Below are 26,398 nucleotides of genomic sequence, written 5' to 3' on the forward strand. Positions count from 1 at the left end.
ATCGCCTAAAAAAAGATTCCTTATTCGTTCCTTTAATTGCTATTTACTTTACGACATCCATGGGAAAGAGATGAAGTGGTCTTATTCTTATTTCTATTATTGCCGGGAACCTGCACTTGCACGAGACAAGACATATTGAGACCACCATTTTAGCCTTAACCACTATTGATACCACGGATTTAATTTTAATAACGTTTTCCTTATTTTTAATTAAACAATTTGATGGGATACTTCTTCAAACCCTGACTAACTTTATAACTGGCCTGATGCCAATTGTATCCTGGTAAAAGGTAAATTATGAAGGTAAGAAAGGTATATTAAAAGATAAAGTGCAGTTTTACTTCATCCCAAGATGATCTACAGTTTATTTCCATATCCAAGTTTTACATTTTATGGGAGTGCTTTACCGCCTTCGACATCTTTGTTTTTTTTTTCCATGTTTTATTCAACTACAAAACAACTTAAGTAAAAAACATATGTATTTTCTTTCTTTAAAAACTTTCAATGGCCGATTTTTATTAATATTTTGAGGCCAAAATTTATATAATATCTAATATTTTTAGTCTGTAATTTAGAATAGTTTTTTTTTAATATTAAATAATTAATATAAGTTGTATTTTTAATAATCATATCTATGTTATAATCTTTGATACAAATAAACATCGTAATTGTCCTTCTTGTTCTGAAATTAATCTCTCTCTCTCATCTTTCATTTCTAGTAGCACCCCTTCGCCACAATTGTTCGGGGCCTGGGGACCGCTTACCGACACTTTTCCATTTTATTAGATTTGCAGCCCCATCTTTCTTGGGCCTCTATATAATGTCTTATGGCTGGCTTAAGAGCTTACTATTAATAATTCTTACCACAAAACTTCATTGATAAAGTCTTGCGTTTTTGCCGGATTTTCCTAAAATGCTACAGTTTATATCAATTTAAAAAATTTTATAGCTAAAATTTAATTCAGTTAGTATTTACGGTAATTTTAGTATTGGCCAGACATAGATTATGTGGCTATACGACTTCATTTACTTATATATCGTAATTATTTCATATCTAAGAATATAAGAAAATTAAACTAATTCATTTCTATTTTTCAGTCAATTTATTATTGCAGATTGAGAATATGTGTACTGGGCTCCAGAGTGGTGAGTATGCAATAATTTGCATAATTTTTTGTCAATAAAATTATGACTAAGGGAAAGGCTTGATATTCTTCTCGTTGCTGATGGCCTACCTAGCAACCTAGGTCTTAGGAATAATATGTTAAACGTAAAAATTTTAACTCAATGACATTTCCATAATACTTTATTTTACAATAAAAATCTATGGCTAATATTTACAAAAGAAATCGTAATACTATTTAATACAGCACTCAGAGATAAGATTAGTGACAATTGTTAACTTATAACTAAATTTATTTTTTAATGTATTATATTTTTTATCAATTGTAAGTTAGTTGTATAAAAATAGTAATATGTGTCATTATACAATGTACCTTATACGTTATTTTACAAAATACTAGTCATAATGTAACTATGTATAATGGTTTCATTTAACTTCAGCTGTCCGAGAGTGTTTTTGATTAAACTAATTGATTATAGACAGACATCGTGTGTATGTATACATATAAATAAAAATAAATTATTCTTGGATGGTTTTTTTTATTTTTCACCATCACTATAACAGTAATTATGTGAATTAAATATATATTATTCTTTATCACTTTTTCGTTGTACGAAATTCGTTTACCAGCAAAATAACTGTTTTTATATTAAATGACTTAATTTGACATGATAGGTAGATGTCATTAACATAGCATTCGTTGAAACCTTATGTTTTTATAATATATATCATTAAAATTTATAAAAATAAATTATACGAAAAAATATAATAAATTCCTTTAACAATTTCAGTAAAATAATGTAGTTTATTAATTTTACTAATTTATTTCTATAATTCGTTTGAAGTGTTAAATTATAATAGTATTAGATATAAATTACACTAAAGTGTAAATATTCACATTGTGACTGTTACAATTACTTACAAATACAAATCTAGATTATTTTTGATCAGATACGCGTGAGTTTTATTTCGCTTTTTCAAATAAAATAACAATTGAATAAATTTATAACTCTTGTTATAATATTAATTGCATTTACCTTGGTTCAGATGATTCTATTTTTCAATAGTATTTGAGTACACTTTTACTAATTACAATTATAAACTTTTAATTAAATATTATTTTTTGTCCGCTTCTTTGTCCAAAAGGTTTTCAACTAAAACTACGCTGCCCCCTTGTCTATAAGTTTCCTTCTAAAACTTCGTAAAATTGGTTTAGTTGTCATACGTTCATGAGTAACAAAGATATGCATTTATGGACGGAATAAGTTTAATACCATCAGAATTAAGATACTTAACATAACTTAAACAGATTTCGGAGCTTCCCTTGATCTCATAAAACACATAGAAACCATAACACTACTAAGAAGTGATCCTAGAAGTACTAAAATACTTCCCCATAACGCTGCCGTTGGAGAGACGCAAAATCCAGAAGTTTCCTGTGGTAAGTCCTCTGCAAAGACTACCCTCAGACCCTTACTGATGGTCGCAGAAGGTTCAACCGTTCTGTTTCCAACGTGAATTAAATCACGCCTTCTTCTCTTAGGCTCAATACTGCCAGGTGAAGGGCATACGTCACAATCAGTCTTGCATAATTCAACGTCACATTGAATTACCAAGTCCATTTCATCGGGGAATTTGAATGCGTTAAAGAACGCGTATGCTATAATTGATGCTCCAGTGTTTCCTGTCTCCCTTGTCTTCTGGAACGATCCAAAGAGCTTAGGTTTGAGCACGCAACCGTTGCTGTCAGTCAATGGTACAACGTGATTGCTTCCTGAGTCACGAGCAACACATTCTCGAACAAGTATATCGAAACCGGCATCCCCGGTTACTGACACAACTAGGGTCATCGTTTCTCCTATTTTCACCAAGCCATTAGCTTCAGGGGCAAATGGACCACGTCCCATCTGAATGTCGAGTCTAGCCATAGCAGTATCACCGCTGAAATTACTTGTTATCTGATTCAGCATACCAACACTTAGAGAAGAAACTAATTGTTTGGTCAAATTTCCTTCCCACAAGCACCTCACTCTGCGAATGTGGTCCCAAACTTCTTGAATACCCGGCTCATTCTGCAGTACCAAAACATTCTCCAAATATGCCTGTCCTTCATTTTGGAAATCGCTGAAGAATCTTGTGCCACACGTGTTCAAGCTAACTGTAAACGAGTATTTAACTTGGTTGGAATTCTCTCTTACATAAACACATTCGTTGTCGTTGTAATGATCTTGAGAATATATGATTCCATTGTAAGGCTTATTGAATTCAATGTTGATAGTCATCATTTCCTTGCCGCAGTCAACAGTGATTGCGTGAATGTGAGGCGGATGGCGGTCTTCATCGTCAGGAGAAGCTGGGTTGATGGATGTGGAAGAGCCTTCTTGTCCCTCGTCTGGTTTCTGTGGTTTTGGTGTTTGATAAGATGGAGTGTTTTCTTGTGGCTGACTGGGTTTGTAAGGTGGCAGTGTTGGTTGATTTGTTTGAGGAGGTTGGTACGGCTGGCTCGGTTGACTAGGAGAGCTGGGTTGGTATGGCGTTTCTGGTTGTGTATAGGATGGTTGGGATGGAGTATTAGAGGGTTGAGAAGGTGTGTAAGAAGGTTGAGGAGGCGTGTAAGAAGGTTGACTGGGAGTGTAAGACGGCTGGCTCGGTTGACTTGGAGTATAAGAAGGTTGGCTTGGTTGATATGATGGTTGACTGGGTTGGTAGGGAGGCTGAGTTGGCTGGCTGGGTTGATAAGATGGCTGCTCAGGTTGCTCGGGGGGTTGGTATGGTGGACTAGTTGCTGGACCTTCGCTGTATGATGGCGTGGGTCTACTTCCAGCTGGAGGATATCCAGTTGGACTCGGGGGAAGATATGTAGCAGGCTCGAACGGTCTCGGCTTTTCAGGTTTTCCTCCGAAATATTGACGTGCTGTAACGTATAAATGAATACATAAGTGATTGTATATTAGTGAGTGAAGTTGTGTTATTATGTACAGTGCTGTTACCAAATCCGTGTGTTTTTAAATTTGATTCACGTGTTCTTAATGAAGCTCAAAGCAAGCGATTCGCTGGTGTTTAAAGTAACAACTATGAGCAAAATGTCTATAAGTATATAATGAAATTGATTCCTTATTTATATTTATTGTATTCTACAGTAAATATATATATATGACTATCGTGTTTTGTTATAAAGAGTTATCTAGACGGGTAGCTCATAAACGGTTTGCACTAATAAATTTAAAAAAATAGAAATATAAATATTTAAATATCCTGCAGAACAACTAAAATTAATTAATAGTGATTTAAATCCCCATCTATTATATGTTATGTTTTTGATATCACCTCAGTTATATCAACTCTAGAATTTGAATAAGAAACTTTGGGAAAATACAAGCTCTTCTTCAACTATTTATTCATTCTATTCTATTCTATTAACTTGAGCATTTAATTATATATAACCTTATAACGAAATTGTACAAATTATATTAATAATTTAATGTTTTTCTAAAGTTAGTGTCTATCTATTCGTCAGACCTTTCCTCTGTTTCTCCTGATATAACCCCTGAATCCACTGTAGTAAGTTGTGTACCATCTCATCAGCGTCCGCCTGGTTGGTCGCTTGTAAATCAGCTGGAAATCAGGTCATCATGATAAGGGCATCATCAGAGACGATGGAAGAACCCTCACCAACGATAGAAAATTCAATATCAAGGAGGCTTTTGGAAGTTCTGTTATATACAGGAAAGAAGAATCATAGTGTTTGGGTTATACAGGGTAGGTATAAAAAAATATATATGTAACTAAAGGCTATTTTATAAAATATTTATTTTACTATTAATTATTATCTATGATACCCGAAAGCCATTATAAATAGTACTGTTAAATACAGGAAGGATGAAAAACAAGAAAAATAATATATTAATAATCATTAATCAATTGTTGTAGATTAAATTTAGTATTTGTCATCATATTAACATATCAATATTTTTTTAGTCAGCTACTTAGTTAAATCTGCCTATTCAAATAACAAAAGTTTATATTTAAATACATATATCAGAAACATTAAATACAGAAACAGGTTAAAAAATACTCGTTAGAGGACTGCACAGTTGTGTTTTTCAACATTACATGAAAAAATTTAAAAGTTTTTGAAAAGTACGTAAAATATAGCAGGTATCTAGTTTACCTAGCCAAATAACTTACGAAATATATAAAAATATTCAATAATAATATATAATAATCATAATGACAACAATTATTAATGCAATTTTCTAAATAGCATTTATTTTCTATGTCTTAAATAACAGTTTGTCTGATACATTGCAAGGATTTTTGCGAATTTTAAATAAATAAAGTTCCAAAAAACCTAGCCTTGATAGAAAATCTAGCATGGTATAATGAGCGTGTGCGTGCAATGCATGTGTAAAGTTCTAAATAAATTTAAGAGTTTGAGAGTTTGCGTTACATATTTTTGTTATTTTTTTTACAGTGTTATATTGTCGCCTTACAGTGTTTTTATTTGAAAATTGTAAGAGATTTTAACGTAACGTTTCATTAATTATTAATATTATAAGAACGTTGCAGTGTAGTTTGTTCCGCCGCTTCTTCTACACATGCGCTTTGGAAGCGGTAGTAGTTGTAATTAGATTTAAGTGATGTGACGTCAATAAGTGATACCTTGTATCCAATTTGGAAAATAAATTTATTCTATTCTATTCGTTAAAATATACTGTTTAATAGCTTGTAAGCGAAAAATGTTTAAATGTTGTGTTTGATTACGTTTCTGAAGTATGTATAAAATAATTACGATTTATAATGGAGTAACAAAATTTACTTAACTGTTTATTAATTTTTATATATTTAAAAATATTTTTGATTGAATTGCAATTGTTTACGATTATAGTAATATTTACATTTCAATTGAGGTGAAAGTGTAAAACACATAGTTTGAAAGTATGAATAAATTTTAATCTCTATCAAATATGTGAAATCGAGTAAATACCGGTAAATATATAATTGGCATTATGCGTATCATGTTGAAAGTCACGAAAATGGGCGATAGGTAAATATCTACCTACATTATTAATATGTAATACAAACCTATAACATTTATTAATATTTTTTGTAATAATTTTATATGTTGGTCATGATAAAAGGACCGTTTTATCATAAAAATATGAAATTAAATATATTTGTCTTTTAATCAGTTTGTATACCTACATAATAATATATTCGTCAGTTTTATATCAGATTTTTTTGATACGTATTTTTTATAGCTCAGATATAGAAACATATTGTAGTTTTTTAGATATTTATATGCTATATATAAGGTTCTTTTATATTGCTTGTAACATTTTTATACCCATATAGGACGCAAATAAATTGATTGGTCGATTTATATGACCGTTTGAAACGTAGGTATTTTGATACGCTATCAAGTTCAAGAAGAATGCACGATCACATCTCATGTAAACTGTATAATGTATGCACTTATTATGGCTTATTTGCATAATCTTATCAAAGTAATCTTTTCAATGACGACTAATTGAATTTTAATTATGCACTATTAAAAAAAAGGAAACACTTTATTTTTTTTGCCGTTTTATATTTTATTTAAATTAAAATTTTATCGCATCTTATTATAACATTTTTATGTTTCTCAAAAAACATTTAATTTGAATAAATTTTGACATAAGCACAGATTATATTAATTAACTTTATCATATTTTTATGAAAGCACTCTTAAAAAATACTTCTTTTCAAATTAGTATCTTAGTGTTGCAGAAATTAATAGAGACGAAAAACTAATGTGTAGAAAGGATAGTGTACGTGGGTAAAGATAGCGTGAAGTGTAGGTACTACGAGTATTATATAAACCTTAAGCACCATACTAAATAACTGTGAAATATTAAACAAATAATTAAAATCAGTTTGTAAAAAAACTACCTAATAGTGAGGGGTATTTCTATAAGCCAACTACAGGGTTTGACAACATTTTTATAATTTGTACGTACCATTTTTATATCTAGGTTTTCGTGGTTCTGTAAGAATAGTATAGTTTAAATATATTATAATATTTTACGTGTACATAACATGTTATGTCATGTTTTGAGTGAATGTTTTAGTAAATTTGGATGAAAAAATTTTGAAAAAAAAAATGCATATAACGAGGATTTAAGGTAGGAGAAAAAGGCTTTGTCAACTAGTATTTTGATTTTAATCGTACATGAATTAAGTATTTTTTTTAAATATATGTATTTCAATATATACATATATACAAATTACATAAATAAGTAAGCCTTTTCCCCCGGAGGAAAAATAGGGCGAGAATTCATCAAATCTTTCTAAACTTCATCTGCATTCATAACCATTTTCCGGTAATTTCAAGGTATCCTCTCTAAGTACACCGCTAGATCACGTAAGAAACCTACTTGCCCAATTGCAAATCTCTTTTGATATGTGTCTGTGCATTGTATTTGCAAATGTCAATCAGTAAAGCATGTGACCTTTTTAAATTTTTTTTAATTCATGACATGGTTTTTTTTTAAATTTGTGTGTTACCACGATTTTTTTTTATATAATATTTTGCAATTTTTGTATCATTCTATAACATTGTAAATACTCGTATAAAAAAGCTAAAGTATACAACAATTAAATTTATAGACTTTGACCAGCAATATAGTGCTTTATATACAATTATGCAACGCATATGCGATGAAAACTGAATTTGTCTATGCAAATTTTGTTCATAACAAACAACCATGCAGTTGAATAATTGAACTATAATATCTGCATAATTATATATTAGTGGTATGATATAATTATCAAATGTAGATTTTTGGTTTAAATAAACTATCTTAAATATGTAAATTTATGTTTTATTATAATATTTTTTTTTTGTTATTTATCGATACTATAATTGTTAAAAAATATATAGATATAGATATACAAACAAACATGAGCAAAAAAGCGCTTGGTGTTATTTAATACATTTATCGCGCGCGGTTTCATTCACGTGTAAATGTATAAGGAAATCCTATACATAAATTGTATAACTGTAAAACTTTATAAAAATCAGTTCAGTAGTTATTACTTAAGACCGTTACAACGTACATTCCTTACTTACTCACAAACTTGCAGATTTTACATCAATAATGTTATATTAATACATTTACTTACGGAATCTTGATTCTGTTTGTCCACTTGTGATGCACAGTGCTATAGCACACGCCGCAAGCGCAGCGCACCACCGCGCCATCTGTAATTAAAAAAAAACATTTTCGTTAGTTTTTAGGCGTTCAATTTTGGTACGAGTCTTAAAAAAATATTTACATACATACATATGGTCACGTCTATATCCCGTTCATTGCGGGGTAGACAGAGCCAACAGTCTTGAAAAGACTGAATGGCAACGTTCAGCTATTTGGCATAATGATAGAATTGAGATTCAAATTGTGACAGGTTGCTAACCCATCGCCTAAAAAAAGAATCCCAGGTTTGTAAGCCTATCCCTAAGTCGCCCTTTACGACATCCATAGGAAAGAGATGGAGTGGGCCTATTCCCGGCACCAATACAAAAAGATAAAAAGATTTGATTAAATTTATATGATAAATTAGTCACATAGGGTACTTTTACATGTACCTGGAAATTGTCACGGAACCAAATCATAGGACAATATATTATTTATTGTGCAGTACTGAGCTAAGTGGGGCTGTATCTTTAATAAAATTAAGACCATTATATCAATCATACATTGCTTTGCGTAGTAAATAATAATATATGATGTCTTCTTCTTATGCGTTACACTCTTGTCAGAGTGGTCGTGGTCGTACAGAAGGGTTAGTGGCTCGCTTTACAATCCTTCGCCACTCGTCGCGCATCGCTGCCTTTCTGGAGCATTCACAGAGAGGTAATATATGTATGATGTAATACACCAAAAACAAAAACGAAATAAAAATTTTAGAAAATTCCTTTTAACACTTTAATTGCAAAAACCAAATATATATATATATTATAAAGACGTCAAAACGTATCGTATACGAAATCTACAAGAAACAATTAGTATAACTAAATTGCCAAATAAAAAACGCCGTGTCAAGGACCACTAAACATTAGATAAGCGCTATTGTTGAAGCGAATGATAAATCATTGCCTGGGAATTGAATCCTCTACCACAATGGACAATTGCTACGTGAGACGATTTACGCAACAGGTTTTAGCTTAATTCTTAATTTATAGTTAGACTTAAAGCTCACATTATCTAAGCGTTGCTTCATCGTAATACGAAATTGAACGACTGTATAAATTAAACGTGTTATTGGAGAAAAGAAAATGTATAATCATCAATTATATAATTTAAACTAATTCAAATGTAGAACTTAAAATTTTTTTTCTATTAGAAACATTGCTATTTAAATTTAGTGACATAATATATTTTTTTTTAATTATATCTATATTTCAGAATGTAATTTATATTCTAAATTAAAGTTAAATGAAATGATATTTTTGTTTCATAGAAATTGTGATATATTTAGAAATTCAAATATACCTTCAAAAATTACCAAATATTAGTGAATATAAAACAAGATTAAACTGGTTTATTATTAAAATAAATAATAAGCAAAATTAACTTAAAATAAACGAATAAAAAAAATTTTTGTGAAGGAAAGGAAAGATTCATTTCATTTTTCATATTCATTCCATTCATTAAAAATATGAAATTCCACGCCACATATTTTGCTCCACAACATTTCCTACTAACACAATACCACAGTTCCCACGGTCGCTTTACAATATCATGTTTAAATGATACCATCTAGATTTAACTCGTTAATTCGAGCATTTTGGCAAATATCGAAACTTGTGAACAGCCATTGTCTAAAATGTCTAAATGACTTAACCCCTATGCTTTGACGAAATTATTAAGGTAGAGTAGACGAGCGGTTTAAACATAAACACTTTGTGAGTGTATTACACCTATATATACTGAGTGTGAATATAATTAATAAGAGAGATACATATATAAAAGCAGGTAGCTTTTACAGTTTTTAGTAAAAAAAGTTTTTTATTTTTAAGAACAAAATTTTTAAAAATGTGTTTTTAAAAAAAAGATAGAATGAGGAAATTCTACTTTAAATGTAAAGGGAAAAGATCGCAAAACCTTTTAAAAAATTTACTCGATTTAAATAATAATACTAAAAATTATATTATCTTTATAACTTGCTCTTTTCTAAAAAAAATGTGTTAAGGAATATCTGTGACGCGCGTTCCAACCGCCCGTCTGCTCGGATCATTGCATAATTTCAGCAAATTTATGCCGATGTGTAGGCTGGTATTATACAACTTTGTTTTGTCAAGCATTAGACCTTTGCCACTCGTCACTAGAAAAATATTGCGTTAGTTTGTACCTAAAGACTTGTTAAAATTTCGTATGTGCGGTGTAGGCAGTTATTAAAAAGTTGATTGACATATGTCAATGTCAAGCGGCCTACAAGCAGTGTTCTTAGCGGGAATCAACACTTAAGTTCCTTGTTTATGTATAAACCTGAATTTTTTTAAGTTTTAGAGAGTATTATCATAAGTGTTGGAGAGTGTTACAATAACGAATATATACATATCCATCCATGTAATCACGACTATATCCCTTGCGGGGTAGACAGAACCAGCAGTCTTGAAAGACTCACAGGCCACGTTCAGCTGTTAGGCTTAATGATAGAATTGTGATTTTAATAGTGAGAGGTTGCTAGCGCATCGCCTATAAGGAGAATCCCGAGTTTATAAGCCTATCCCTATATCGTTTATTACGTCATCCATGCGAAAGAGATGGAGTGGTCCTATTCTTTTTTGTATTGGCTTAATGATGGAATTGAAATTTAAAAGAAATTTTACCGTTACATAGCTTGTTAAAAAAAATAATAAATAGACTACAAATAATATATATTAACTAGGTGTGGGAATCAAATCTACGACCTAAATACAACAAACTTGCCAACCATTGACCATAAAGAAGAATCGTAATAATAAAAGATAATTTGTCCGTCGGTTCCGCTTTCACACTTCAATCACTGGAGTAATTGGTGTCTTAATTGATTAAAATTTGAATTTAGGGTCATATATTTAAAAAATTAAATGCGTAACTATGCTTTGCCCGGCAAATTAGTAGGGCTGTCATTATTTGAATCACGAACAAAAATATTATGAAACCTCCGTAAATAACTTCTCTATGAAATTTAGATGAATTAAGTCTCTACGCATAATTTGAGCGTCAGTGGTAGAATCGGTAAGTTGCCCGTTCAAAATGCGTGTGGCGCACAAAAGGCACAGGTTCGAATCCCACCTCGGCCATGTACCAATAACTATTTTCTAAGTTATGTACAGTAGTTTGAATACTAACCGATGCTCTTACGGTGAGGGTAAAACATCATGAGAAAACCTGCACATTCAGGCAACTTCATGTGTAACCATTATCGATCCAGTAAGAGTAAGGTTGCCCTGCAAAGGTTGTATAGGTCAGATTGGAGTCGCGTCCATAAAAACCTGACTCATCCAATCCAGGATCCATGGTCAAAGGCATACCCCGGGCTCCTCTCCAGAGTCGTGAGGATACAACTGGGACTAAAGCCAGGAGGAAGAAGACAACACACTCTCAATTTTTTTTAACTAACTAACAACTAACGTCTTTCTGATGAAAACTTCAACTGAGTATCTTCTTCTAAGCAAATATACAAGGAGAGTGTGAACGGTAACCGTGGTGTGGGAAGGCCTTGACCAAATCTAGAATCATTTGGTCAAGTCAAGAATACCCGAAACCGACGAGCATGAAGAGAATTTTGAATTGATACAATCAGGGATCGTGGCAAATGGAAAGATGTAATCTCTGCCTACCCCTTCGTGAATGAGTCTTTATTTTATGTAGGTATTCATTTTTTTAACAAATAAAAAAAATATTTGAATCTCAATTAAATGATTCAGCTAGGTATACAGCTGACCGTGGCCTTTCAGTCTTTTCGAGACTGTTACTCTGTCTACCCCGCAAGGGATAAAGACATGACTTTAGGCATGTATGTAATAAAAGATATGTCGAAATTGTACGCCTATAATTCAGTACCTAAAAAAATGTACTATAGAGTGACTCATTTGCTTGTATAACTTGTTCTCTCCGCAATATTAGTTTAACGACGCCTCAATCTAGTCTAGACCTATTGTTGAGAGCTAAGTTAATCTAGGCCAAAACGATCATCTGATGTAATCTGTCTAGAGCACTTTATCATTATTAGTGCAGTATTAAAAGAACAAACACATCGAATTGATCTTAACTCACACACCCTCTCTTTTCTTTCATGTATGCATTTTTTGCAATTTAAAAATTATTTTAGGTTTAATAATTTGGGTTATTCGGTATATATATTTATATATATATATTCATACAAAAAGAATAAGACCGAAAGGCCACGTTCAGCTATATAGCAGAGAAAGGTAGGTCGGATGAAAAAAAAGGAATCCGGTGTTTATAAGCCTTTCCTTTGATTGACTTTTACAATACACACGGGAAACGACCTCTGCATACTTCCTTCGCTTCATCCACATTTATAACTCTCTTCATGCAAGCTCGGCGGTTAAAAGATATGCGTCGATATTCGATATTTCACCATAACCTTATCGTCACTCAAAATCGTAATGATCTATATCGATTTCGCGCAACACTATTTATGCAATGTATCCGATAGATCGATACTATACAATCGATATTTTGACAAGTAATCATCAGTACGTTATGTATGGTTCAAATGTTATGCAACTCTGAAATGGGATTAGCTTAACCTAGATACGATATACCATAAGGTTCATACAAATTAAGATAACTTGTGTTTTATTTACGAGATATGGCCTAAGGGCCAGTTATTTGACCCAGAAACAGATCTAACAGTCTTGTGAAGACCGATAGGCCACGTTCAGCGGTTTGGCTTGATGATAACACTTAGCCTAAAAGGAGAATCGCAAGTTTATAAGCGTATACCTTAGTCGCCTTCTACGACATCCGTGGCATAGAGATGGAGTGATCCTATTCTTTTTTGAATTGATGCCGGGAACCACACGGCAGAAAAAAAAATTGTAACTAATATTATAAATGCGAAAGTAAGTTTATTTGTTACAAACTTGGGATTCTTTTTTAAGGCGATGGGCTAGCAACCTGTTACAATTTGAATCTCAATTCTATCATTAAGCCAAATAGCTGAACGTGGCCGTTTAGTCTTTTTAAGACTTTTGCTCTGTCTACCCCACAAGGGATATAGACGTGACCATATGTATGTATGTAGGATTTTAATGTGTAATGTACCTTGCACTTATTACCATAAAATGTGTTGCTCAAATCACAAACATGCATAATCACGCTAAATTGGCATAAAACATGAAAATTACATATTAAATATCACAAACGTTGACGTAATACATCTTATTTGAAAGCACTTTCGATTCTCGGTACAAAATACGGAAGTTTATGACCTTTTGAGTGCAAACATACATACAGTTATGTAACTTACGAGTGGTTTGATTTGAGACTTGTGCGGCGGACCTTATGCTATTTTAACCGATTTTAAAGTGTGTCAGTAACATTATGACAGTGATTCAGTGGTTAATTTGCCGACTGATGATGGGTGGGTTCGATTCACATTCGTGTATGATTTGTACAGTATGTACATATTTTATTTTATTTGACGAAATATTCGTGTTGACATAATTAGTTCTACATTCATTCATGTTTTTTAATGTAGACAATGTGCATTCGTCCACGATTTAGATTTAAGAGATCTATATTTGTAAATTGACGTCCGATGAAAATGCTGCAGTGTAGTTTGTTCCGCCGCTTCTTCTACACATGCGCTTTGGAAGCGGTAGTAGTTATAATTAGTTTTAAGTGATGTGACGTCAATAAGTGATACCATGTATCCAATTTTGAAAATAAATCTATTCTGTTCTATTCTATTCTATTCTGTATTAGGTACATCTTTATCCGTTATCGCTGAACTAAGAAAAAAATATGACACATTGATAATCCATCCCTTAAAAGGGAGTTAGGTAGCGACTCACCCCCGAGGAACTGGCCCCAAGGACTACATACATATAATCACGTCTATATACCTTCCGGGGTAGACAGAGCCAACAGTCTTCAAAAGTCTGATAGGCCACGTTCAGCTGTTTGGCTTAATGATAGAATTGAGATTCAAACAGTGACAGGTCGCCAGCCCGTCGCCTTAAAGAATAAACCCGAGCCTATCCCTTAGTCGCCTTTTACGACATCCATGGGAACGAGATGGAATGGTCCTATTCTTTTTTTGTATTTGTGTCGGGAACCACACGGCACAAATACAATACCGTTATACAATGTTATGGTCTAGTGCTGAACACGGTTGAGTTGTCGACTGAATTATTAGTTATGTGATAAAGCGTTAGTAAGGTTAAACGTTTCTGACAACGAGTTTAACGGTACGTTTGATGAATTAATGAAAGACGAGTTACAAGACTAAGGGATAGGCTTATAATAATAAATATATACGAGACAGATTACACAGATTGAGTTAGCCTCGAAGTAAGTTCGAGACTTGTGTAACCAGTTACTAACTTTTTATAATAAATACTTATATAAATAAACATCCAAGACCCAGGCCAATCAGAGAAAGTTCTTTTCTCATCATGCCCTGGCCGGGATTCGAACCTGGGCCTCCGGTGTCACAGACAAGCGTACTACCGCTGCGCCACAGATGCCGTGAAAATATATAAACTTGGGATTCTACTTTTAGGCGCTGGGTTAGCAAACTGTCACTATTTGAATCTCAATTCTATCATTAATCAAAACAGCTCAACGTGGCTCAGTCTTTTCAAGACTGCTGGCTCTGTCTACCTCGCAAAGGATAAAGACGTGATTATATGTATGTATGTACAAGTAACACAGGTTGGGTTAGTCCAAAATTAAGTTCAAGACTTGTGTTATCGGATACTATGATGCCACAAGCGGGTACGTCATACTTGTAGCGGGAGCGATGATTCGGCTCGACCGCCACCAAAGGGAAGATCTTCCGCCAGGCTAGGTGTGATGACTGGGGAACCGCGCGACAGACGATGTTGTGTCGGAGGTTGTATATATGCTCCAATCCGTGAAATCTTTGCTCGAGCGATTTTTAGGTTTTTCGTTGTTTTTGACAGATAGCGTCGCGTGATTTAATTTTTTATTTTTGTGACTTGTGGGCGTAGACATGTCGCCACAGAGTTTATAACACCACTCTTTTCCCGTCGGTGGTTAAAAATAGAAACCTGTTTACTGAACTGACATAATGTCTCACCTTATTGCAAAATGCAAAATGCGGCCCAAACATCATAATATTGTACAATTTGGATGATTCAATGGTTCGCGAAGGCGTAACCAATGCTAACAAATTCATATAATTATGTTGAAACATAACGTTCAAGTCAGTCAGTTGACAAACGACTTAGCGGACTGTGAAAGCAAATATTTAACTAACTACTTATGAATTTCAAGATTTTCAAGTACCAATGAGAATCCTTCAGTCAAGGGAACAAACATACAAACATACATACATATAATCACGTCTTTATCCCTTGCGGGGTCGACAGAGCCAATAGAAAGAGGCCACGTTCAGCTAATGGCTTAATGATAGAATTCAAATAGTGACAGGTTGCTGGTCCATCGCCTTAAAGAAGAATTGCAAGTTTATCCCTTCGTCGCCTTTTACGACATCCGTGGTAAAGAGATGGAGTAGTCCTATCCTTTTTTATATTGGTTCCACACAACGCTTTTATACACACAGACACATATAACACGTCTATATGCCTTGCTGGGTAGACAGAACCAATAGTCCTGAAAAGACTGATAGGCCACGTTCAGCTGTTTGGCTTAATGATAGAATAGAGATTCAAATAGTGACAGGTTGATAGCTCGTCGCCCTAAAGAAGAATTCCAAGTTAAAGTTTGTAAAGTTTACCTTTTATGTATCTAATCATCAAATAGTTAAAAAAAATTATATTTATCATCCGATGACAATTTATTTTAAATCATTTTGCCTATTAGTTAGGTTAACCTTCCATCAATCAAGTACTTGCTAAAATGGCTAAAAGGTCAGTATGTGGTCATGACACTCGAAACGAAGGTAATATTTATTTTAAAATTAGAAAAATAGCATATGTTTACTTCTAAAGCTTTTGTCTGTCTTAGTGCTAGTTACAGTTGTGTTAGATGTTATTTGGTGACAAGTAGATTAACAAATATTTTTTTTCTCTTTACAGTAGTAGTAGTTACAAATCCTACTACTATTATAAAGGCGAAAGTTTGTATGGATGTATGGATGTTTGTTACTCTTTCACGCAAAAACTACTGAACCGATTACCATGAAATTTGGTATGTAGGTAGCTGAAGACCCAGAATAACACATAGGCTAATTTTTATCCCAGAGTTCCCGCGGGATTGATAGGGTTTCCATGCGGACGAAGTCGCGGGCGGCCTCTATAATTAAATAACACGTGTAGCATTTAAAGCCTCTTTCCATCATTTCAAACAGGAACAAAATCCAAAAATGTGCAGTTTTCCTCACCGTAAGAGGATCGGTTAGTATTCAAACTAATGTACATAACTTTGAAAATAGTAATCGCTACATGAACGAAGTTGACGAGAAGTTTTATCTATCTATCTATCTTTCTGCAATCCAATATAACCTAATTATAATGTCATCAATCAACCCGCAAGAGTTCTCGATAAAACTAATTTACCTACATCGCACAATGCGATGTTATCTGTCACAAAAAGTGTATGTCTCACGCACTGATCTCCTTTGAGGTAAATAGCATGCAATTCCTTCGTCTACTGGCGTTAGGTCGTTAATTTTCGATTGTATCTAAGATATTTCCGACTATGGGAATTGGCTGAGTGTTTTATTTAATCATATAGTCTAACCTAAAAATTTACAGTGTGGTTCCCGGCACCAATGAAAAAAAGAAAAGGACCACTCCATCTCTTTCCCATGGATGTCGTAAAAGGCGACTAAGGGATAGGCTTACAAACTTGGGATTCTTGTTTAGGCGATGGGCTAGCAACCTGTCTCTATTTGAATCTCAATTCCATCATTAAACTAAATAGCTGAACGTGGCTATTCAGTCTTTTCAAGACTGTTGGGACTGTTTACCCCGCAATGGATATAGACGTGACCATATGTATATATGTATATGGAATCTTTATTGAACAGAAATTTACACAGTAACAAGAATTAATACATAGTTACTTCTTCTTCGTCGTTACCTTTTCCCACTTTCTACGTGGGATCGGCACAGTATGTTAGTTTTTTCCAATTAATACATAGTTACATGTAAAGGAAATACCTATGACATTACATGCAATGGCGGACTTATCCCATGAAAGGATCTCTTCCAGTCAACCGGCAAATAATAAAGGGACTAGATAATAAGTATATCTTCATTGGTAAACTAAATAATCAAAAGCAACAACTTAAAACGCCTAAAAACATAACTTCCCACGGAATCGCAGCACAGTGGGAAACCAGTTAATTGAAATAGTTATTACCTATTGTTGCTGAAATGATATCAAGCTATAGTTGTAACTACTTATTTGGCACTTAGCTAATAACTATATTACATCTCCCACATCAAAGCGTCGATGGATGCAAAGGTGAATTAATCTTACCGCGTCTTTTTACCAAGAATATTTTAAATCACCTTTCATCTCTTCTCATGGAAGTCGGAAAACGTAAGCTTAACAGCCAAACGTGGCATGTCAGTATTTATGACTGCTGGCTCTGTCTACCCCACAAGGGATATAGACGTGATTATATGATAGAATGAATGAATTTACTTTAATATATCTTCATTGCTAACCCATGTCGTGCAGGAATATCGTGATTTGTGTTGCCCATCGATAATTCACTATCTGTAGGCTATCGAAATTTGACTCTCTACCGAGTTCTTTCTCCTCTTGAAGTAAATCTCACTTACATCTCGTGTCTCTGGAGAGAGCCTGGGGTGCGCCTTTTCACGATTTCACCATGATCCTTGATTGGGTGAGTCAAGTTTTTACACAAAGCGAATCAAGCCTGACCTCTGCAACCTTTGCAGAAGAACTTAACCCATTCGTGGTAATAATCGTGGTAAAAACTACACTAGATGATTGTGCCTTTTCCATTTTTACGACATTCTTTGGCGTTCCCCTTGATGTGATATAAAGACATATTTGTTAACCCTTGCCTCAATTTTGTATGTGATCCTCTTATTGTCAGATTGGCTGGAAGAGATCCCACTTAGAGATAAGCCCGCCTTTGTACTGTACTGTTTTTATTTGTAATGTACTCCTTCAATGAACAATAAAGCGTTTACTTACTTACTTACATATTCCATTAATGTACCAGGAACCACAAGGCACAAAATAAAACTGCGTTGTTACCCTATCTTTAAGCAAACAGCTTAACTTACGCAATTGAAGGATGGCATCTAATTGGCTGATAGTTAGACGATTGGCAATTCACAAACAATTACTACAGCTTTCAAAGCTGCAGCTTACAAAGCTGTTATGTTTTCCGTCACGTTTTGACGATGTAACACAATGAAGGGGTATTATAAAATGTGGTGTTTTGAGTTAGTGAACCGTGCGGTTCACGGGACTAATATAAAAAAGAATACGACCACTCCATCTCTTTCCTATGAATGTAGCTTAAAACGCGACCAGGGGAAAGGCGATGGGCTAGCAACCTGTCACTATCTGAATCTCAATTCTAGCATTAAGCTTAACAGCTGAACGCGGCATGAAAGTCTTTCAGGATTGCTGGCTCTGTCTACCTTGCAAGGGATATAGACGTAATTATGTGAATGAATAAATGAACTGTCGAGTTAGTATCACACAATGCAATTCTTGAACTTACTTTAGGTTTATCTCAAATTTTAATACGATGGATGGAGTGGGAAGGCCTAGACGTACGTATCTTGATCAAATTAAGGACGTCCTGGTAAAGGGTCAGGTCAAGAGTACCCGAAACCGCCGAGCTTGCATGAAGAGAGTTATGAATGTGGATGAAGTGAAGTATACAGAGATGTGACGTGGCATGTGGTAAGATGTAGTCTCTGCCTACCCTATTTTGCCTCAGGATTTGAACCCGGATCATTTACGATTCTACGCCACCGGCATGAACATTACTTTTCCTTTTACAGAATCAAATAAATCACATTTATATCCTACAAAATTGCGAGCCTCAGGTTCAAATCCCGTTGAAATGAAAGTGAGGGTCTCAGGAGGTCAGGGGAAAGTTCTAGGTCGGAAACTTGTTCTGGCTGACCTTATAGACACGAAGATAGGTAGGGCTGTTAGTCTGTTGCATATTTGTACGTAATAGGGAAAGGTCGCTGACCTGGGCTATCACACAGAAATCATAGAAATAAGAATAATAAGAAAATAATAGAAGTGGTTATGTACTTGGTTATTATTAAAAAGTTATAAAATCTTAATTATGACGTTGCAAATCGAATTTGACAACTTAACACAAAAAAGAAATACTTAATAAACATAATACATATTTCTAAAGACAAGCTTTAATTTAAATGCACTTAAATGTAAAAAAATGCTGAATTCCAACACATACATATGGTCACGTCTATATCCCTTGCGGAGTAGACAGAGCCAAAAATCTTTAAGAGACTAATAAGTAGGCCACGTTCTGCTGTAAGGTTTTATGATGGAATTGAGATTCAAATAGTGACGGGTTGCTAGCCAATCGCCTACAAGAAGAATCCCAAGTTTTTATCTTAGTCGTCTTTTATGATATTAATGTCAAAGATATGGAATGGTCCTATTCTAAAGTGCAGTGAACCACACGGCATCCACTGCTACTGCGAGCAATATACATACATATATTTTAAATTTCAATAGTTGGAGTTACATTAAAAACAAATTACAATATGTTTTTCAATCTGTGTTTCTATCTCTGTTAAAATATAAACAGCCAATTATTTACAAGAAATAATGATATCAAATTGAATGCCATAAGCATCGTTAAAGAACTTAGATCGATAGGCATAATTCACGTATATTCCTAATTTATTTGGCCTTGCATTTTATGCATTGCATTTTAGATTTTGTTCCTATTGCAAAACTGCTCAATTTTGTACTAAAAAGCTTCAAATTTTTATTGAGTAATAATTGTTATGTAGTATGAAATAATGTATTTTTTTAGGGTTGTCAAAATCGGATACAATAATATAAAAATGTACAAATAAGTCAAGTTGTTAAAAAAAAAGGAATTTTATTTTCAAAAATATTTTTCTTCCTCCTGGCTTTAGTCCCAGTTACATCCTCGCCACTCTGGAGAGGAGCCTGAGGTTTACCTTTTGACCATGGACCCTGAATTGCTTCGGTTGAGAATCAACCTAATAATGATAACATAACACAAAAAAAGAGTCATGGCCATGGTAGGATTTCAACCCTGTGCATCACTTTTTTATTCGGCTGCCTCAACCGTAGAGCCATAAGTCTTGAAAAGAATGATACGCCACGTTCAGCTGTTTGGCTTAATAATAGAATTGAGATTCATAAAGTGACAGGTTACTAGTCCATCGCCTTTAAGAAGAATCCCAAGTTTATAAGCCTACCTTTCCCTTAGTCGCCCTTTACGACATCCATGGCAAAGAGATGGAGTGATCGTTCAACCACTAATTTTCTAAATGTGTAAGTTTCTACTTATATTATTTATTATATCCAAAATACAGATTTCGAAACAAAAATATAAAGTTTATTCCTAGGTGGATATAATTATAAATGATTATTCATACAAAATGGTTAAAAGTTAAAAGTTGCTTTGTGTATTGTTTGTTATAATAAACTAAATATGTAATAGAATAAGAAATCAAAATAAATAAATAAAATTAAATGTATGCCAACCCTAATGCAAATATGACCGTTGTCGCGGTGAGAGGCTCGGGTCATACTGAACATCCCACAGATTATACAGATGTTGTATAGACAGTACAGTAAACAGAAGGTCAACTTGACATCATGTAATAAATGGCAAAAAAGATTGATAAATTAAAAAAAATTAACAATTTTTTTTTATACGTTAACCTTTTATTAAATATTTTTAAGTTTGCCTGTAGAGGTAACAAAAAATATATTTTTAACTCTTTCAGTTGCAAAGGTTTCATTAGAAAATGTTTAAAAAATACGTTCGCCTTGTAGTTTATTGCTTTAAGTTTTTACCAGATCAAGTTAGAAGATTACTGTGCCGTGTTAGCTAAACATACATATTATCACGCCAATATCCCTTGCGGGGTAGGCAGGGCCTACAATCTTGAAAAAATTAAAGGGCCGCATTCCGTTGTGTGCCTTTATAATGACTTAATTGAGATTCAAACAGTGACAAGTTGCTAGCCACAGATTACCCCAAAGCCCATCTACAGAATGAAACCCAAGTTTATAAGCCTATCCCTTAGTCACCTTTTCATTCATGGAAAAGATAAGTGTTCAGTAATAAACAAAAATATACTTTTTCAAAATAAATGTAGATTTATTTTCTTAAAGTTACGTTCTGCATTTACTGTGACATGTTTTGATTATGTTTCCTATTGCGATAGCCGTACAATACATTGCCTTCTGGCTATCACGATTTTCCTTTGGCAACATCTTATGCGTAATGTAGTATCATGACTTCACTACCTATTATAAAGACGATATACTCTGTATGTGTGCGCTAAACTCGGAAAGTTGTGGACGGATTTTGTTCCTGTTTAAAATGTTTGTTTGTAATATCTTTATTTCATAGAAATTTATACAGTAACAAGAAAATAGTACATAGTTATGAAAGAAACAACTAATGTTTGAGAGAGAGTTTTCTGAGGAAGGTTCATATCTTTAAATGCTACCCGTGTGAATGCTACCCGGGGCCTGGGTGTGTACTCCTTCACACACACACACACACACACACACGTAATCACGTTAACTTTGATCGCCTTTGACCAATGATCCTGAATCAATTAGAAGAAGTTTTTACACGAACAGAATCCCGTCTGGTGTCCGCATCTCAATTCTATCGTTAAGCCATGGATGTCGTTAAAGGCGACTAAAGGATAGGCTAATATACTTAGGATTCTTCATTTAGGCGATGGGCTAGCAACCTGTTGCTATTTGAATCTCAATTCTATCATTAAGCCCAACAGCTGAACGTGGCCATTCAGTCTGTTCAAGGCTGTTAGCTCTGTCTACCCCGCAAGGGATATAGACGTGACCATATGTATGTATGACGTGAAATGGGACCTGGTTACAGACGACTCATAAATCTAACAAACGAAACAAATAAATCTTTTATCAACTTTGAGCGTGGCGACAGTCCTTCTGAGACTTTTGGCTCTGTCCACCCCGCAAGAAATGAAGCCGTGATATAATGTATGTTCTTGTAAGGCGGCACACTCCTCACGAGTGTCAAATCAATACAATAGTAATTAGAGTTCAATAATTATGTTCAATTTGTCTTGTACCTACAGGTCATACTAAGAATCGATGCAAAGATTTCTGCGTTAGTCTCTTTTCACACACACTTATAACACGTCTAGTTCCTTTACGGGGTAGACAGAGCCAATGTTCTCGAAATCGGACCTTAATGATTCAGTCATTCAAGGTTTATTCATCATTATGGTTGAGGAGGTAAAAAAACAAACGAACAACTTACTTTCTTAATGTTAATTAGGATTATTATGTAATGTAATCCTACTAATATTATAAATGCCAAAATTTTTAAGTATGTCAGGATGTCAAGATGTCAGTATGGATGTTTGTTACTCTCTCACGCAAAAGCTACCAAACCGATTACGATGAAATTTGGTACGTGGGTAGCTAAAGACCCAGAATAAAACATAGGCTACTTTTTATCCCAGAGTTCCCGCGGGATTGATGGGGTTTCCATGCGGACGAAGTCTCGGGCGGCCACTAGTTATTTATAATTTTAGTTAAAATTATTATGCAATTTGCCATCTTTATATCAGATAGAATTGTCTTTTTTCTGGGTCACTATTCATTAATTTGGTACATGTTTCGTGTTGCTAAATTTTATTGCTAAAAAGTTTTTTCGTGTAAACATTGGGTGTTTAACGATTAGTTCATAGGTCTGAATTATGTTTTACTATGTCGTTAAAATTCTACAGAATTGTGTGTCAATCGTCACCGCTGGCTCATCATCATCACCAATGTCAACTATCCCAAATAATATTTATAAATACGAGTGAGTTTAGTTTATTTGTAACACCGTGTGGTTCCCGGCACGAATGAAAAAAAGAATAGGAATACTCCATCTCTTTCCCATAGATGTCGTAAAAGGCGGCTAAGGCTTATAAATTTTTGATTCTTCTTGTACCTACGTATTGTAGTCAGATTGATGTGTGCGTAACTATACGAATTTGCATAAATTGAGTAATGTCTTTAAAAAATGTTTTAATCATCGTGTTAAAATCTTGAATGGCAGTCGCAATGAATGAAATGCGGGCTGATTGAACAAAAACAAGCGTGGTATTGTGAGAAACTGACAGAGTATTCTAATTATACCTATAAAGTGCGCATTGAAAAATCATAGGTATCTACATTGAAATTTTTTAAAAGATTCGTCTAATTACGTATCTGACAGGAAGACTTAAAAATCAAATAATTTCACCGTGTGCAAATGTGTGTCAAATCAAATAATTTTTCTAATATTTTTTTAGAAATATGTGTGTAATTAATATCGGCCAGGAAAACTCAAAAATCAGATTCACCGTATGCTTAATAATTTTAAAAATATTCATTGACATTGATACGTAATAAGTAAAAAATTAATAAAAAAAATATTAAAATAAATCAAGTTTCGAATTTGATTTATATCAATCCAATGTATATAAATAGCGCTACCTTTTTCTTTCTAAAGAAATTTATATACGACTTCGGTTCCTAAGTTTGATTGAGGTCACAAGGGTCAGATCTAGAACCATGATGCTTTGTAAATCAACTAGCTTTTACCCGCAGCTCCACCCGTTTTTAATTAAAATTCCAATTGTTATCTTATTCATAGGAAATTTCTGAAAATTCTTACTAAACCAATAGTTTTATTAGTGTTGTAGTTTTTAAACTATAGTCGCACAAAACTTCAATAAAATCGATTCAGGAGTTTAACCGTAAAAGCTTAAAAGACAAACAGATTTCCGCACTTATAAAATTAGTATAGATTGGGCGGCAGTATGGAGAGGAGGCGAAAGAAATGATATTTAATTACGAAAGAGACATTACGCACTCTCATTGATACTCGATTTCCTATTTCTATGAAAACAGTTGATGAATGTGTGAATTATAAGTACAGTGCAATGGTCTATGTTTGTCACAAATAATGACATCTGAATAGAGATTTTAGATTCAGTGCCATAAAAATAAAATAAAAAAGCTATGGATCAGATAAAACAGGATTAAAGAAGAACGGTTATAAATATTTTTATGGGATTGATTTATCCGTTTCAATAAAATTTATTTCAACTTATTCACTGTTAGTTAATCTATTCAATAAAATAGAACTTAAAAAAACATGAACATTTTAAAACTTGAAATAAAATATAAGTATTTTAATATTGTCACATAATAAAATATAAAATAAAGCACTGCTTAAAAAATGCACTAACCTTGCGTCGAGTTTTCTTCTGCGAAAAAAAAACACCAAAGACCGAAGTTGAATGTGAAAAAATTGCAATCCACAACACTACAGTCACTATCGATATCCGAAACACACGATTAAAAAAAAACAAAAACGTTCCTTTTTCAAATTTAAAAATAGAATGCGCTTGTCTACGTATCGAAGGCGAATGCACGCGTGCGACCCATAGACCACGTTTATAAGCTCTTCCCACATTGCACCACCATTTTACTTGGCCCCTTGCATACTAAAAAACTATTGATCCATAGAGATCTAACTTGATTGGTTATGTTTCGGGGCGTTAGGTACCGGGTATCGTCAAATTAATGAAGATTTAGTAATTAGCTTAAGAATAAAATACATTGCATTTCGACCGGGGTTTGCTTGCGTAAATAACACAATGAGAGTTCGAAGGCTGGTCTCTATTGAGTCGTTTTATTAATTAGTCGGAAAGATTTCGTCGTAACACGTAATTAGGTCTTTTAGGCGTCACTTCGAGACGTAGGTAATTGATAGTGTACAAATGTCAAAGTTACCGGTATTCTTTTGTTTTTTTTTTATATTTGAAGTGTTTAAATTGAAAGTGATACGTTCAGAAATTAATGGATATGCAATCTCCATATACCACGTCTTTATAGCTTACAGGGTGAACAGAGCCATGTGTGGACCAAAAAGTGCCTATTTTCAAAACTATTTTTTGTGGTAAGGTAAATTATATATATTTAAATCACTTTCTCAATGTTGAAATTTTCAACTTTATTTTAATTCAATAATGAAGTACTGTAATAAAATTAACAAAATTAATTTAAATTTAAGTCTTATTTTCAATATAAGCGTCTGTGTAACAATACTTTCAATATTCCGATAACGTATCTACCTACGTTATACGAATAAACAATAAAATAATAATAAGTTCACTTAAATGAGAAATTCTACATACATACACACATATGATCACGTCTATATCCCTTGCGGGGTAGACAGAGCCAACAGTCTTGAAAAGACTGAATGGCCACGTTCAGCTATTTGGCTTAATGATAGAACCGAGATTCAAATAGTGACAGGTTGCTAGCCCATCGCCTAAAAGAGGAATCCTAAGTTTATAAGCCTATCCCTTAGTCGCCTTTTACGACATCCATGGGAAAGAGATGGAGTGGTCCTATTCTTTTTTGTAATAGTGCCGGGAACCACACGGCACCGACACATAGAAATTCTAATGTGTCTTAAAGATTCATGGTTTGCCAATAGGACATACATACATACATAATATCACGGCTGTCTCCTATTGGCATTGGCTCCTATTTCTATGACAACTAATGTACAATAAAAAAATACAAGATTTATTACAACCTCTGACACTATTACTAATTTTTTTCATTAATATAGCGAAAATATCAAATAATTTTGATTATAATATTACAATAACGTAGAACCGAATGACTTAGCACTATAAAACATTTTATATATTGACATCAACTAGAGTAGTAATCATCATTTTTATAGAGCGCGCATTTCATTTATATCCTTTTAATAAGCAAATTTCAAATGATTTTCTTCTTTTGGCTTTTTAAACTAAATAATTTCATT

At 33.5% G+C, this 26,398-nt stretch overlaps 1 protein-coding gene across 2 annotated transcripts; it reads right to left on the reverse strand.

Moving 5' to 3' along the window:
* Positions 1 to 1,349: 1,349 nt before the first annotated feature.
* Positions 1,350 to 24,848, reverse strand: LOC106137963 (uncharacterized). Of its 2 annotated transcripts, XM_013338927.2 has the most exons (4): positions 24,801 to 24,829; positions 8,288 to 8,366; positions 4,643 to 4,738; positions 1,350 to 4,037 (listed from the first exon to the last, which is right to left on the reverse strand). In XM_013338927.2, exons 2-4 carry the CDS (start codon positions 8,364 to 8,366, stop codon positions 2,425 to 2,427), a joined length of 1,788 nt encoding a protein of 595 aa, XP_013194381.1. In that variant the 5' UTR covers positions 24,801 to 24,829; the 3' UTR covers positions 1,350 to 2,424. The 2 variants fall into 2 exon arrangements, with proteins under 2 accessions (XP_013194381.1, XP_013194380.1); XM_013338926.2 differs by lacking the exon at positions 4,643 to 4,738 and having other exon boundaries at positions 24,801 to 24,848.
* Between the last annotated feature and the right edge of the window lie 1,550 nt (positions 24,849 to 26,398).

This window comes from Amyelois transitella, chromosome 24 (assembly GCF_032362555.1).
Source record: "Amyelois transitella isolate CPQ chromosome 24, ilAmyTran1.1, whole genome shotgun sequence".
NCBI lineage: Eukaryota > Metazoa > Arthropoda > Insecta > Lepidoptera > Pyralidae > Amyelois > Amyelois transitella.

Coding starts and splice junctions, on each gene's coding strand:
- LOC106137963 (XM_013338927.2), bottom strand. CDS start 8,366: ATGGCGCGGTGGTGCGCTGCGCTTGCGGCGTGTGCTATAGCACTGTGC. Junction 4,739..8,287: donor ACAAACAGAATCAAGATTCC/GTAAGTAAATGT, acceptor CCTGATTTCCAG/CTGATTTACAAGCGACCAAC. Junction 4,038..4,642: donor TCAGGAGAAACAGAGGAAAG/GTCTGACGAATA, acceptor TATACGTTACAG/CACGTCAATATTTCGGAGGA.